The following is a 13883-nucleotide window of genomic DNA, read 5'->3' as shown; positions in this document are numbered from 1 at the left end:
CATGACCTTTTTAAAGTTATAAAACCGCTGTTGTTATGTATATTTAAGCGCTGGAAGCGCTGCACTAAAACTAGACGACCAGCGAATGTTGGTGATGTCATCGAGCGAAAGTGGTGGCCGAATTATGAGAAGCTATTCTTTCATAATTCTCCTTTTTTGGAGGGCTAAATGAAGAGGAAAATAAAAGGAAAGAATTGGGATTGGGCCTAAATGTTCTAAATCTACAGTTTGTGTGTGATTTCAAATTGCGATTATTTGCAGATGAGTGAATTGCAAATACTGTAACAAAAAAAAGAATTGCAATTAATCGCAATTAATTTTTCCCAGTTTGCGATTAATTTGTTAATTTTTTTAATCGATTCTTAGCCCTAATTTTTTAATAAATCATCCCAGTTTTCATCATCACAACACATTGGATTCCTAAATAGTCATTAAATGTCCCTATTTGAAGATTTTTGCTTGTTTCTAAATAGCAAGAAAATCCAAGGCGGTTTACAGTCCTGCACTACAGTATATGGTCTTTAGGGGATATAGAGTAGTAAGTGAATTCGGACATAGCCACCGTCTCAAATGGACATTGAATTCGAAAACTAGAATTTTTTTTTAAAAAAAGCCTAATTTTCACCTCCTTTCACTCATTACCTAAAACATTCTATCAACCAGGAAAGACAAATGGCATGAAAATAAAGGGCAAGTTACTTTCAAGTTACAACAGGACACAAAATTCAGATCATGCTTCTAAAAGAACAAATATAGAAACTATAGGTAGCTTAAATCTATTTACTTTCTGTTTTTACAAGGACAAAATTGATACATTTGGGGGTGTTCAGTTGATTTTTGTGTCTTGTCTTTGTACAACATCTATATAACTGGATCCAATATCCAAAATAAAGACTGACTGAATTGGGTTGGCAATGTCAAATCATTCCAGAGTGTGAAATCAGTACTCCAGTCAGTTCACACAAATAAAATTTACTGTAAAATAGTGTCTATAATAGGATGCACTCCGTAGACTCAGTTGCAGTCGTCAGTGAAGAGAGTTGTTATTTTCCTTTAAGCTTCACTGTAGAAGCACATCTGCAGCCACCTCCAATGATCTCAAAAGGTCAGAACTTCAAGGGTACTGTCTGGATGAGTGAGTGAGTTTCTGTGTGTGTGTTGATTGCATTCTGCACTAGCAGTGTAGAGAAAAAGCCCTCCCCCAGGACCATCGGAGGGCTTGAGGGCTCCAGTCGACGACACTGATAACAAACATCAGCTGCTCGGCCGATGAGTGCGCAGCGTGTGCGCGCGCCCGCGTGCATTTTAGAGAGGTGTGGGGAGAAGCAGATGTCACGCTGAAGCTGAGAGGAGGGCCTCTCCTCTTCCTCACTCGGAGTCCTCGAGGCGAACACGCAGAAACAAACAGTACAGCCTCGCAGAGAGAGCGCTGAGACCCAGCCGCCGTCTCTCCTTTGATGTCAGCCTAACGTGTGGCGAGATGACAAAAACGAAGACTCGCCGTGGAAGTCGGCGCTCCATTGATAAAAGGAGATGCTGGAGTTAGACCTGCGAGGGATGTGCTGCTCTGCAGACCAAGCAAAGAGCAGGTGCTGCTACACTGTGTTGATGTGCGGTGCTCGGGTTTACATGTATGACGCATGTATGAGTCCAAAGCTCATGCTACGTTGCTCATGTTCACTACGGCATTGATGGAGAAGCCTTAGGGGGCACTCGGTTCCTCGAATCAGGCTAGAGTGCCAGTGTTTACCTAGCCTGACTCAGAATCGCCTGAGCTCAAATTAAGTTCAACAATCTAGGAAATGTGGATGCTAAAGGCAGAGGTTTGATCTGTTTTTTTATGGTTTCACAGTATAAGAAACCAATAAATGGAAAGACCAACTCATATATATATATATATATATATATATATATATATATATATATATATATATTGTAGTTTGGTTCATGTTATTGCTCATGCTAAGCAGAGGTTACATCCATACATTTTCCAAACCTGCGCAATACTCTTTTGGGACCATGACAATGCTGGACCCTAGCAACTTATGGCAAAGGCACACTATTCCTTGGACAAGATACCAGTCCGTCACAAGATCAATTAATGTATGAAGGATGTTTTTGGATTGTGGGAGGAGGCCGGAGTGCCTCTTGCATGTATGGGAAGAACGCGTGATAGCATGGTGCAGACGTTGAATAGTCAACCTCTGATTGGACCATTGCTAGTTTGGTTCCCGCCTTGCCTGCCCTTAGGTCGCAGTGTCCTTGGGCAAGACAATAAACTACACATTGGTCCTTGTAGTTGAGGTTGGCATCAGTGTAAGGCCACCATCAGTGTGTGAATGTGTGTGTGCATGGGTGAATGGGACTGTGACTGTGAAGCACTTTTGGCCTTAAAGCAAGGTAGAAAAGCACATCTAAGTGTATGTCATGGACCATTTGCCGTGCAGACTTCACAAAGAAAGAACCGAGGCCAACTAACCAGGACCTTTTTACTGTGGAAAGGACCAGCGCGTTCTTACTCCCAATTCGCCATATATGGATATATGGTTCAAGCCTTCTCCACGTCACTTTCTGACATTTTGGATGTCCCCATCAAATCAGGGGTCCCCAACCCTTGGGATGTGGACTGGTACTGGATCGGTACCTGAACCGGTACCCTAACCTGGTACAGGTTTCATGATTGGTACCATGTCCAGAGGGTGCCAGAGGTACCAAAAAGCAGGCGGGTACCCTAAGATGGTACCGGTTCCATGTACTAGTACCGGCCCAGTAGCAGGACTGGTTCCACGTCCGGTACCAGTATCATTGCTGGACAGGTACTAGTAACAAGATGCAGGTGGGTACCCTAACCTGGAACCAGTTCCATGCCTGGTAACAGTTTAGGGTACCGGTCCACATCCTAGTACTGGTCCAGTACCAGTAGTGGTCTGAATTCCAAGGATTGGAGACCCTTATTTAGTACAGGATGCAGACCGGACTGATAACTTAACCCGGTATCGATACCAGTTACATGTCCTGTAACGCTCCCCAAGGGTTGGAGACCGCTTATTTAGTACCATGACACAAACTGGACCAATACCATAATCTGGTATTGGCACCAGTTCCATGTCCAGTACCGCATCCCGAGGATTAGGGGCCCGTAATTTAATGGAAACAACCAGCAGGTAAAAAACGACAAGTTGGGGACACCCAACAAACATCACAAAGTGACGCGGAGGGGGTCTGGACCTTAGGTCCATATGTGATATGTGAGAATGTGGAGCAAGGACATAGTTTGATGATTAGTGCCATCGCAATAGAAAGTAATAGATGAGTCTACAAAAGAGTAGTTTGAATCTAAACAATGACCCCAGACAAAGTATGCGGTTAGTACAGGATGGTGAACTCCAGTTCTCAAGGGCAAATGTGTTTGAATGTTTTCCAGATATCACTGAGCCACTCGAGACTAATTACCTGTATCAGGTCTACCCAACCAGTTAAAACATCCCAGAGTTGGGTATGTTGGAAAACAAACTGCTTCCCACCTCTAGGTTATTACAACCTTTTCAGTCTATAGTTGTTTAGATAACTGGATTCAATCAGGAGAAGGCTATCAAAGGTTTTTCAGATCCCTGTCTGGTTTTTAAAGCAGACCATCTGTCTCGACAAACATGAAGGTACACCAGCTGCTTCCCTGAGGTGCTTTGTGGCTCACCTTCCTCAGCAGGTTGCAGATCCTCTCGATGTTTCTCAGTCTCTCTCTCTGGTGAAGGAAAAAGTAAGAAGGCATCAGTTTCTTAACTTTAATAGACAGGTTAAAGGACATCCTGCATTAAAATATAAAATACAAAAAGACAGTGTAATAATAAGTCCTAAAACTACTGATATCTGTGAGGAAGGATTGGTTGCCAAATTTGATAATTGCTTTCTTGTTGTTTCTAATTGTTTTTGCAAAATTTCTACCATCTTTGTCTTTCTTTAGAAATATTTGAGTCTTCTTTTAATTAGAGGATGCTTAAACAAGCATTTGTCACAGTGCTGACGCTAACAGGACCTATTTCACATGAGCTTTTTACCATTATGAAATATTAACTACTTCCTGGATGTGGCGAAACAGTGATGATGAACCTAGCGCGTGTGATTACTGCAGTAGAGGTTTTTATTCATTTTCTCCTTCATAAACTCAACGCCAGAGGCAACATTTGCACATTTATGCAAACCCAACGGCAGAGGAAGAAGTTATGTGATGGATGACAGGGAAACAAAAGCAGAGTGAGAAGATTCTCCTTTTATATGAAGCTATTTACTGACACTGGTGGAAAGGAAAATGATGAAATGTTTTGCTTTCTAGACTATTAAGAAATTTCAATTTTTGAATTTGATGCATCTAGTAGAGTTATAGAGTAGACGTGGCATGGCTTTTACCAGTCATGTGTCATTTCATAGAAAAAAAGGGTAATTTACTAAGACCAGCTCAATCAAGAAAATACCTGTCCATTAATCTAGGGGAAGGGGCCCCAACTCCAATGGCGTACCATTACCATTCCATGGGTAACTTTGTAAAGAGAAAACAAAATCACTATTTACATTAAATCTGTTTTATTTATTATCGGATTTTAAACTATAATTTTCTTTTAAAAATTGAATACATTTGTTGACTACTAAAAGCGGCATCTCCAACTGTTAAATTGAAATTCCCAAGCTAGAAAAGTTTCTTCATGGAGAAAAAAGTGGCTAAAAAAAGAACCATCAACTTCAAAAGTAAATAAATCTGATTTAAAAAAAAAAAAAAAAGAGTTTTTTAAAAAAATATGGATTTATTGAGACAGTTGTTCCCACACACCAAAATTACTCTGCGAATAAAGTTGGCTTCATAACCATGTATTCATGCTTATTAATGTCTTTTATAAACTGCCATTTTTTTATGGTTGTATAGATTTATTTAGCTTAATTATCTGTCACACCCTAATAGTCTGACAAGGCTGAAGTTGGGGTCGGTTTCTAGCTTCTGCTTTGAGTGAAACTAAAGGATACTAGTTATCGATTTTAATGTCTTCTACACAAAATCTAGACCACTAGGAATGTTTCAACGACTTGCAGAAATTATTAAATGAAGTTTCAATAAAACAATGCTACTTTATGGAAATTTTAAAATGTTTGACCATTTTGATGTGAAAATATTTTACAATTTAAAAGGTTAGTGAGGGGTGGTCTGCCACTTAGCTGCCAACAGGAAAAAGATGCAAATTGGTTGATTGAGTATTTGAGACGGAACATTAATTTGATTGTAACTTGAGTGTGTTTGTAGTTCTGTGGTAGCATTTTAAAATTGAATATCTTTGTGTGTATGTCACATTTTCAGGGTCTGAAGATACTTCTGAAAACATTTTGATTTATCGTTTTATATAATTGTATGATCATGTTTATGTACAGTATGATCTGAATTTCTCGAAACATACTTTTTAATAAAACAAATAGGTTCTTTCTTTAAAAATAATTTTCCTCAGCTCCTGATTTACAACAATTTGAATAAAGAAATACTCAAAATGCAATTTTGAGCTTAATTTTCTTTGATGTGTGTCCCCTATCATCACAAGTACATGTTAAAAACAGTTTTCATCTGAGTGTATCCTTTAAAAAATCCACATGCCAACTATAGCTTTAATAGGCCAATCTGCAAAAATAATGTATCACATTGACCAGTCAATGACCAAAAATGGTTGGGAAAAACTGATAGTGGCTACAATGTATTGTTTGTTTGCTTGTATTTTTTGGGGGGGGATTATTTATTAATTGCACATACAGCAAGTGAGTCATCTGAAGAGTAAGACATTACCTACAATTATTTCAGTGGTGCTTTGAACTCATTTAGTAGAGCAGTTAACTCAAAAAATCTTTCATTTTATGATACAAGCATGAAATTTGGCTGAAGTACTTATAAGACACCAAATTTTAAGAAAAAAGTGCTAGCCACTTTAAATTCCAAAATGGTGGCCATTTTCCAAGATGGCCACCAAAGGTTGTTGGTGTAATGAGTTACATTAAAAAAATATGAGTACTTCATCAGGTAAAATGTGGTTTTTATTGCTAAACATTACGGGGATATTAACTGGCATTTTTTAGGCAGAAAGAGCTCATCCTCACTGCCACCCTGGCATTAGCAGTCCGTTTTCAGGGCAAAAAACCATTGAAAACATCATCAAGTAAACTATTTTTATGATATTCTGCCAACCTCACTGCCATGGCGGCCGTCTTGAAAAAAATGGCGGCCATATTGGATTTTTGTGTGGCTAGCACTTTTTTCCTGTAACTAGAACCAGAGACTATAACTGTACCAAATTTCATGGTTGTGTCATCAACTGAACGATTCTGGCTAAAAATGACACCAAGCTGCTCCACTAATTGTGTCTTCACATCTGTTCTAATATTAATGGCAAGTTGCATTTGCAATTCAGGATTCAACTGTGACTGGAGTAAAATGTCATTCCAGAGAAGTAACTTTCTTTCACTAGCATCTGTCATTTTTTTTTTTTTTTTTGCTGCTTTAAATTTCCCTCATCTTTGGGTCTTCAAGCTTGGTCCTCCAGGCCAACAATCCTGCTATGCTCCCCCCCCGAAGCACATCTGAGTCAGCTCATCACCAAGCCCTGCACAGCCTGATCATGACACTCATGATACTTCTATCTCTCGCATTTTCTGACATCTACTCTCCCCCAATGCTTCAAGAAATTAGCGCTTATGAAAATCAAAGTTGGCCTCTGCAAATTAAAAGTAATTATTATTTTTTATCTTTGCTGTTTTAGGCGTCTTAGTATGAATTTTAAGGCAGTAGACCAGCTTCTGTTTCTGTGTAGAAGTCTCATGCATGGAGCGTGACCCTAATTCACAAAATCGTACTGAAGGAAAATATGCACAACGTTTTTTTGTGGGGCAAGATCCAACTGAAAAGTGTGGTCAAGGTCTGAATTTCAATTTTTTTCCTGTCAGTTATATGAGTTGCTGATTCCAGCTGTGTTTACAGAGATGTTTGATGTTCTCTGGCTCTGTAAAGCTCCATCTCCCCCTCCACTGAGAACAACAACTGTTCTGATCTAGTCTCATCCGTGTGCTTGTATCTGTAGCGTGAACACACCACGCTTTCACTTATTCAGTCATTAGCAAGCAATTAGCTGGATTCTTGAGTCAAATCTTTCAGAGCGACACTTTCGATTGGCCGTCGTCCATGAAAGACCAGCTTCTGAGCAAGTTTAGCAAAACTTTCTTGTGTAAACTTCCCTGAGATCAAGGACACCTCGAGATGAAGAGGTGGTCGGTTTGCTAATGTTAGCAGTTGTGAAATCAATTTCCCGAGGAAGTCTTGAACATAAGTGGGAGAGACAGCCATGAAGCAGCAGGAGAGACAAGGCGTTAGAGAGGAGACGGTACATTATGCAGATATAAAAAGATCGCTTGGACTATCAAAATAAACCGCAACTTTTGTTAGTATAATACTAAAAAAAGTTATGCTGCAAAATAAAAAACCCCAAATGAAATTATATATTTATCAACATTCCAACAAGCTATAAAACAGTCACACACTCAAGGCTACAGTAGAGTTAAAACTAAAATATGTTTTTGTCACAGGACATCTGTGCTCGTGTGAAGTGTGAAATCACTGCTGTGCACAGCAAGCTGCTCTCTTTATTGGCTTGTAGAATCAAATCGGTTTAGGGCCAACGGTGCCTGCATACGTGAACGTACACGTTTGTTTCAAATGTTCTTGATTCTGGTGGAAAACGATGAGTTTAAGACAGAGGTCTGCAACCAGCGGCTCTTTTATCTCTCTATCGTGGCTCTCTGGTTGAAGACAAATAAAATAATAGTAATTTTTTAAAGTTTTTTCATTTATGTAATATAGTTTACTAAGAAATTTTAGGCTATTTTAGCTTTTTTTTTGCCTAATTTGGCCTCTACTCAGTTAGCTAAAAAAAATTAGCGATAAGCTAAAGTTTTTGGCTAATTTGTTATGTAATAAGATTTTCTTAGGCTAATTTCGAGTTTAGCTTCTGTTTTAGCAACAGGCTAACATTTTTGACTAATTTAGTTTACTGAGGAATGGTAGTCTATTTTGGAGTTTAGCTAGTAATTAAGCAACAAGTTAGCTTTTTTTTTGCCTGATTTGCCCTCTAGTGAGTTAGCTAAAAAAAAATTAACAATACGCTCAATTTTTGGCTAATTTGTTATCTACTGAGATTTTCTTAGGCTAATTTGGAGTTTAGCTTCTATTTTAGCCACAGGCTAACATTTTTGACTAATTTAGTTTACTTAGGAATGATAGTCTGCTTTGGAGTTTAGCTAGTAATTAAGCAACAAGCTAGCTTTTTGGCTAATTCGGCATCTACTAAGGTAAAAGGTAAAAATAAAAAATAAAAATAAAAAATTAAGAGATGCTAGTCTCTTTTTATATTTTTGCTTTTGATTGTGCCGAAACACAGGAATAATTCATATTTATTTATTTATTTTTTAAATGGCAATGAATTATTCAAATTTATTAAAGGCTAAAGTAAATCCATGTGGCTCCCTCTAGGTTTTGATCAGTAGAAAACTAGTCCAAATGGCTCTTTTACTGTTAAATATTGCCGACCCCGGGTTTAAGATGACGGAACTATGATGCTGTACACACCAAGCGCGTGTGGCGTGTTCAAGAACTCCCTTAACTTGGGTTTTTGTACATGCTTTAAAGGGTAACAAACCTTAAATCAACTTTTTTTGGCTCTTAACCTCTATAAATGGGGCTTTAAAAGTGCGGTCTGTTGGTCATTGCCAAATTTTTGACAAATTAAATTAACGTGTTTAATTATTTTTAAAAAATAGTCAAAAACTCTGTGTGTGCTGCCCTCTACAGGTTGGATCAAGGTATTGCATTCGATTTTTGTGATGGGTGGAGTCAGCCTCCAACTTCCCTGTTTGGTTACCCTTTAAGCATATAATGGTCACAGGTATGTTGAAGCCCAATACTAATGCATGTACTCATTAGGGGTGTGTATTGTCAAGAATCTGGGGATACAATATATATTGCGACACACGTCTCACAATACAATACGAATCGCAATATATCCTAAGACTACATCCAAATAATTTTTCTTTTTTTTTTTTAAGCTGAAGCTCCATGCATGACCACAAAGCACCACAATTTGCATTTTTATATGATACTGGCAGCAATGTGGTACAGAGTTCTAATGAGTTTTAATGTGAAAGTGTACCAAATATGAGACTTCCCCACCAAAAAATAATTTGGGTTTTTGTTCATTTCTTTCTTTGTTTATTGTGCCAGCATAACATCATTGGAAAAAAGAAATGATAGTAACCCTTCATAAGGTAGCTATAACGGATAGTTATTGTAAAGTGTTACTGAACATATATAGTCTAATGCTTAAGAATCCTTTCAGTTATCTTTAACTAAATCCCACTCTCAGCCTTTATCTCATCCTTCACCCACAATGCATCTTTATTTTTTAGTCTCCCCTAAACAGTGTTTCCTGTCTTCCACTCATCCCCAAAGATTTCAACAATCAATGCACTTCAGAGAAACTATACAGACAAAGCTTTTAAGTCAAAGTCACCTTCAGTCGAAAGTCTTGTTCTGGGCTTTTGCATTATTAAGAGCAAACTGTGAGAGTGAAGGTCCATGAGGCTCCTGGGGGAGGGATTTAAGGCTCAAATTCATCCTAAAACAACTTAACTGCAGGCAGTTTTCCAAACCAGGCCATCCCGAATGTGTACTTTACCCCGCAAATTGTCCTGATTACTTCTGTGATGCAGAAGAACATACTGGTCTGTCTGATTCACACGCGGACAGAAACATGATTTAAAAAAATGAGTTTGAATGAAACCTATATATTTAGAAGTCTATATTTAATAACATTTTGCCACAAGGACAAATGAAAGATGGTGTTTTGTTATTATTTACTCCGGGAGAAATGAGAACATTTCTGAAATCCACTGTATTACGCTCTAAATTGGCTATTATTAATATTAATTGCTGAGATTGAATAAATAAATTGTCCCATTCAAACAGCACACTTCCTTTCCTAAATCCCTGCTGAGCTGGAAAAAATGCTTCGGAATCATATTCAAGCGTATCACATTTTGTAAGGAATGTAAAATGAGTTTTAGTTTGGGTGCTTAGCCGTACAGTGATCAAACGGTAAAGCGTACTGTGATTATTCAGTATTAACAAACCTAAAAAAACACAACTTAACGACAAGCACTGCTGGCTGTTAAATCAAGACCACATGTCTTTGTATATTTGCAAAACAATGTTTTCTTTCTAAAGAAAGTAACAGCTCCAGAGTATGGTGGTATTTTTGCTTTTTATTTTTATTTTTTACCCATAAGGCTAGTGTTTTAGGGCACACTGTCCTGTATGTTTTAATTTCTCCTTAAAAGACACTTTCTTCATGATTTATGTCAATGTTTGAGTTCGTTTAAATGTCACACAATGTTACTCATACCATGAAATGCTTGGGATAAAAAGAATCGTTTGACCTTAAGAACAGTTTGACTTTCTAAAAAAAAGTTGTACTAAAAGCAGGAATAGTTTGCAGATTACAATGACAGTCAATAAAGGCTACTGTGGCTTTAGAAATCCTACAAGACTATATCAGGAATGAGAAAAACATTTCATTTTTTCTGCAAGTGTCCTTGCAGAGTTTACAAAGCAGGAATAGTTTCAATAGTTTCAATATCTTTACTCGTCCTCTCTTTGAAATCTTTTTTTTTTTCTGTCCTTTTTACCAGACAGTTTGCTTCATTTTAAAAAAAAATCCTCTCATGTCCAAGTAAGGAAGACACAAGAAGAGTAAACATGTTTGATTTACAATCTTTGACTTTTTATTAATATACTGTTTTACTGCTGTATAATATAAAAGTATGTTTTGAAATGAATCGAGTAAGGACTAATATCCCTTATATCGTCATTATTTAGTGGCTGATCTGAGCAGATTTTTTAAAACTTATTTCATTCTTAACTAAATGGCCTTTTCTATAAGGTTTGAAAAAAGTTGGTTTGAAGTGGATAAAAAAGTCAAACCTACCGCGTGGAGTGGATTCCCCTGATCAATCGGCACCTTAAAGTCAGCCTGGAGCTCATCAAAGGCTGTTATCTGACAGACAAACACAAAGAGAAAGTGATTAGAATCCCAGCAAAGAACAGAACATGTTCTCAGAATGCTTTAAGGACAAAATATTGTTAGCATGAAATAAAAAGTAAAATATTACTAGATGGAGAATCAAAAAAGGGCTTCTGTTTTTCAAAAGTTGTGTACTGAAGTATTTGGATCACCCATACAGTTAAACACTTTACTTTAAAGTAAGGCTGCTTTTTCTCTCATAGTTTAATCCCAGAAACCCCACAATGCTGCAATGAACACTCAGCAATAAACCTTTATTTGGATGAAAATAGCCACCAAACAAGCATCCTGTTTACTCTGAGCAATGTGTGCAGCAGGGCTCCACTGTTTCAACAGCTGGACTTTCATTCTTCTGCTGTTTGCACGGTGGACTTTTGCCACTTCTGCATGAGGGTTTGGGTTGGGGCTTGAAGATTATACCTCACATCAAAATGCTAATTTTGTAGCTTGTTATTTTTACTCAGCACTGATTTGGAGGGACTGTGATGAGTCACTGGAGCACATGTTGGAACTGAGCTTTTTTCCCCCTGCTGCTTTAAAAACAGGAGTTTTTTTTCTGCTTTTGATAGAGACAGCAATCAGCCAGAGAATATAAAGCAAATGGTAAACCAGCTTTAAGTCAACCAAATGTCTGTCCATTGTGTTACAACTGCCTCTATGGCTAAAAAAGGAAAAACTTTCACACAAAATATCAAGGTTAAAAACAAGTCAATGTCTCATAGAGCAAAAATGTTCTGACAATTTTTTTTCTATGGGCATGCTGCGGCAACAGGTCATAGCAAACACTGAAAAGACATTCTCCTGCTCCTTTCCGTACATTTTTCGGCACATAAAAACTCAATCACAATTTTTGATACAATCTTTGTATCAAAAGGTTCAGCTCATTCAGGAAAATACTTTGTTTGTACTTTTGGTATTCATAAACTTTATAGTTTTTGAAATATTGAGCAAAATATGCCCCAGAGAAATTGAATGGGAAATTGCTCAAATCCTTCAAAAACTTGTAGCACTTTAAAACTTGTTAACTTCCGCTGGAGATACCATTCAAACTTTGAAATGTTTATCAACTACTGAGTTTTTATTTTAATTTGGCATTAAGCTTTTATTTTTAACAACATGCTAGCTGTATTTGGCTAATTTAGAAATGTTTCCAGTTTTTTAGGTGAATTTGAAGTTAAGCTAGCATTTTAGCATTATGCTAGCTGTTGGTATTTGGGACGTTTCCAGTTTTTGGCTTAATTTTGAGTTTAGCTAACATTTAAGCATTATGGTAACTTTTTTTTGGCTAATTTGGCATTCAGCTAATATTTAGCAAGCTTTTAGCTTCAGCATGTTCAGCTAACTGCTCTGGCATCTTCAGCATCTTATAGCATTTACACTAATGCTATATATCTAGTTTCATATGAATTTAATTTTTCTATTCTGATGCTCACTTTGAATTTCAGCAGGTCGTCATGACCATGTCTACATGGCTACACAACACATTCTCACTTTCAACTAGTCACATATTGACGTTTGGTTAAGGACTTCTCTGCTTCACTCTTTGACATTTTGGGTGTCACCCAAAATGTCAAAGAGTGACCCAAAAATGTCAATATGTGACAAGTTGGAGAATGTGTTGACTTAAATGCACAAATATAGCATTACATAAGAGAGATAAGTGAAATTACGTGAAGGCGAGATAGAAATTAGCTTAATATTCACCAAATTAGCATGTTTCACCTATAAGCTAATCCCTAGCGGTCCTCAGTCCAATCAGACAAAACTCTCAGAACTTTTAACTGATTAGATGTTGGAGCTAAAAAAAAAAAAAAAAAAAAAACCCCAACAGAATGATGCCATGTTGCTTATAAAGACTTACAAAAAAAGTTTGACAGCTCAAGGAAAACATTTCTACAAGAAGTCTGATTAAAATCTTTAGAGCTATGAAGGATATTGACATTTTAAAGGAAATTTCCTTTGGTATTGTTTTTGCACAACTGCAGTTCCCAACAATCACATCGTTTAAAATCTCATTTTGACTCACAAAAGTCAAATCGTATGATATAAATGATATATCATCTTGTCGTCTGTGTATTTTTATTTTTAATGCTGAGTCATCTCTCCCCGTATATAATCAACTTTTCCTGCAGTTACTCATCATAGCTGGTGTCAAAGTGTGAGGATTACTGCCAGAAATACTTCAGGCAACACATTTTCAAGCACGAAAAGTAGTGTTACTGGGAAATACACATGAGGAAAGTTTTAAATATGTCAAAGTAAATTGTGGCCACAAAGTGCAAGTATATTGCAAATTGCAAAATTGATTTCAAAATGATGCTATAGCTGTGAATAAGGCAAGAATTAGCCTTAATAAAGCATAACGCGGTCTGCAATAATGTCTTTATGAAAAACGTAGTTATAAAAAATGCTGAGAATTTAAAATAAATGAGTCCTTTTTTCATTTATATCAAATAAATAAAATAAAAAGACCAGTTATTTTTAAAATGAGTCTGATCCGCACTCCAGTCTGATTCCAGCTTGTCATCAGCATGTTAACTGTTCAATTTCAAATGCGTAATCAAATCTGCCCCCTGAGGCAAAGCATTCACTTTTAACATACATTGCGACACCAGAAATAAGACCGTCATGGATTAGCGCTGCGAGATCCTTCCAACCACCCACCACTGAGATTGAGACGATGACACAAAGTACTGATGAAACTATTTAGCGGATCCAGCGTGGCTGCATATG

General features: G+C 37.3%; 1 protein-coding gene across 2 annotated transcripts in view; it reads right to left on the bottom strand.

Moving 5' to 3' along the window:
• The window catches only part of cnih3 (cornichon family AMPA receptor auxiliary protein 3), a 66039-nt gene that overhangs the window by 38929 nt on the left and 13227 nt on the right, over positions 1-13883 (bottom strand). For both annotated transcript variants that reach the window (XM_024291073.2, XM_024291074.2), the window contains exons 2-3: positions 11055-11123; positions 3695-3742 (exon numbers count right to left, since the gene is read on the bottom strand). In XM_024291073.2, the coding sequence (XP_024146841.1) occupies positions 3695-3742; positions 11055-11123 (117 nt within the window). The remainder of the gene's footprint in view (positions 1-3694; positions 3743-11054; positions 11124-13883) is intronic.

Source organism: Oryzias melastigma, linkage group LG24 (genome assembly GCF_002922805.2).
Source record: "Oryzias melastigma strain HK-1 linkage group LG24, ASM292280v2, whole genome shotgun sequence".
Taxonomy (NCBI): domain Eukaryota; kingdom Metazoa; phylum Chordata; class Actinopteri; order Beloniformes; family Adrianichthyidae; genus Oryzias; species Oryzias melastigma.
This window is presented reverse-complemented; position numbering and strand designations above follow the sequence as displayed.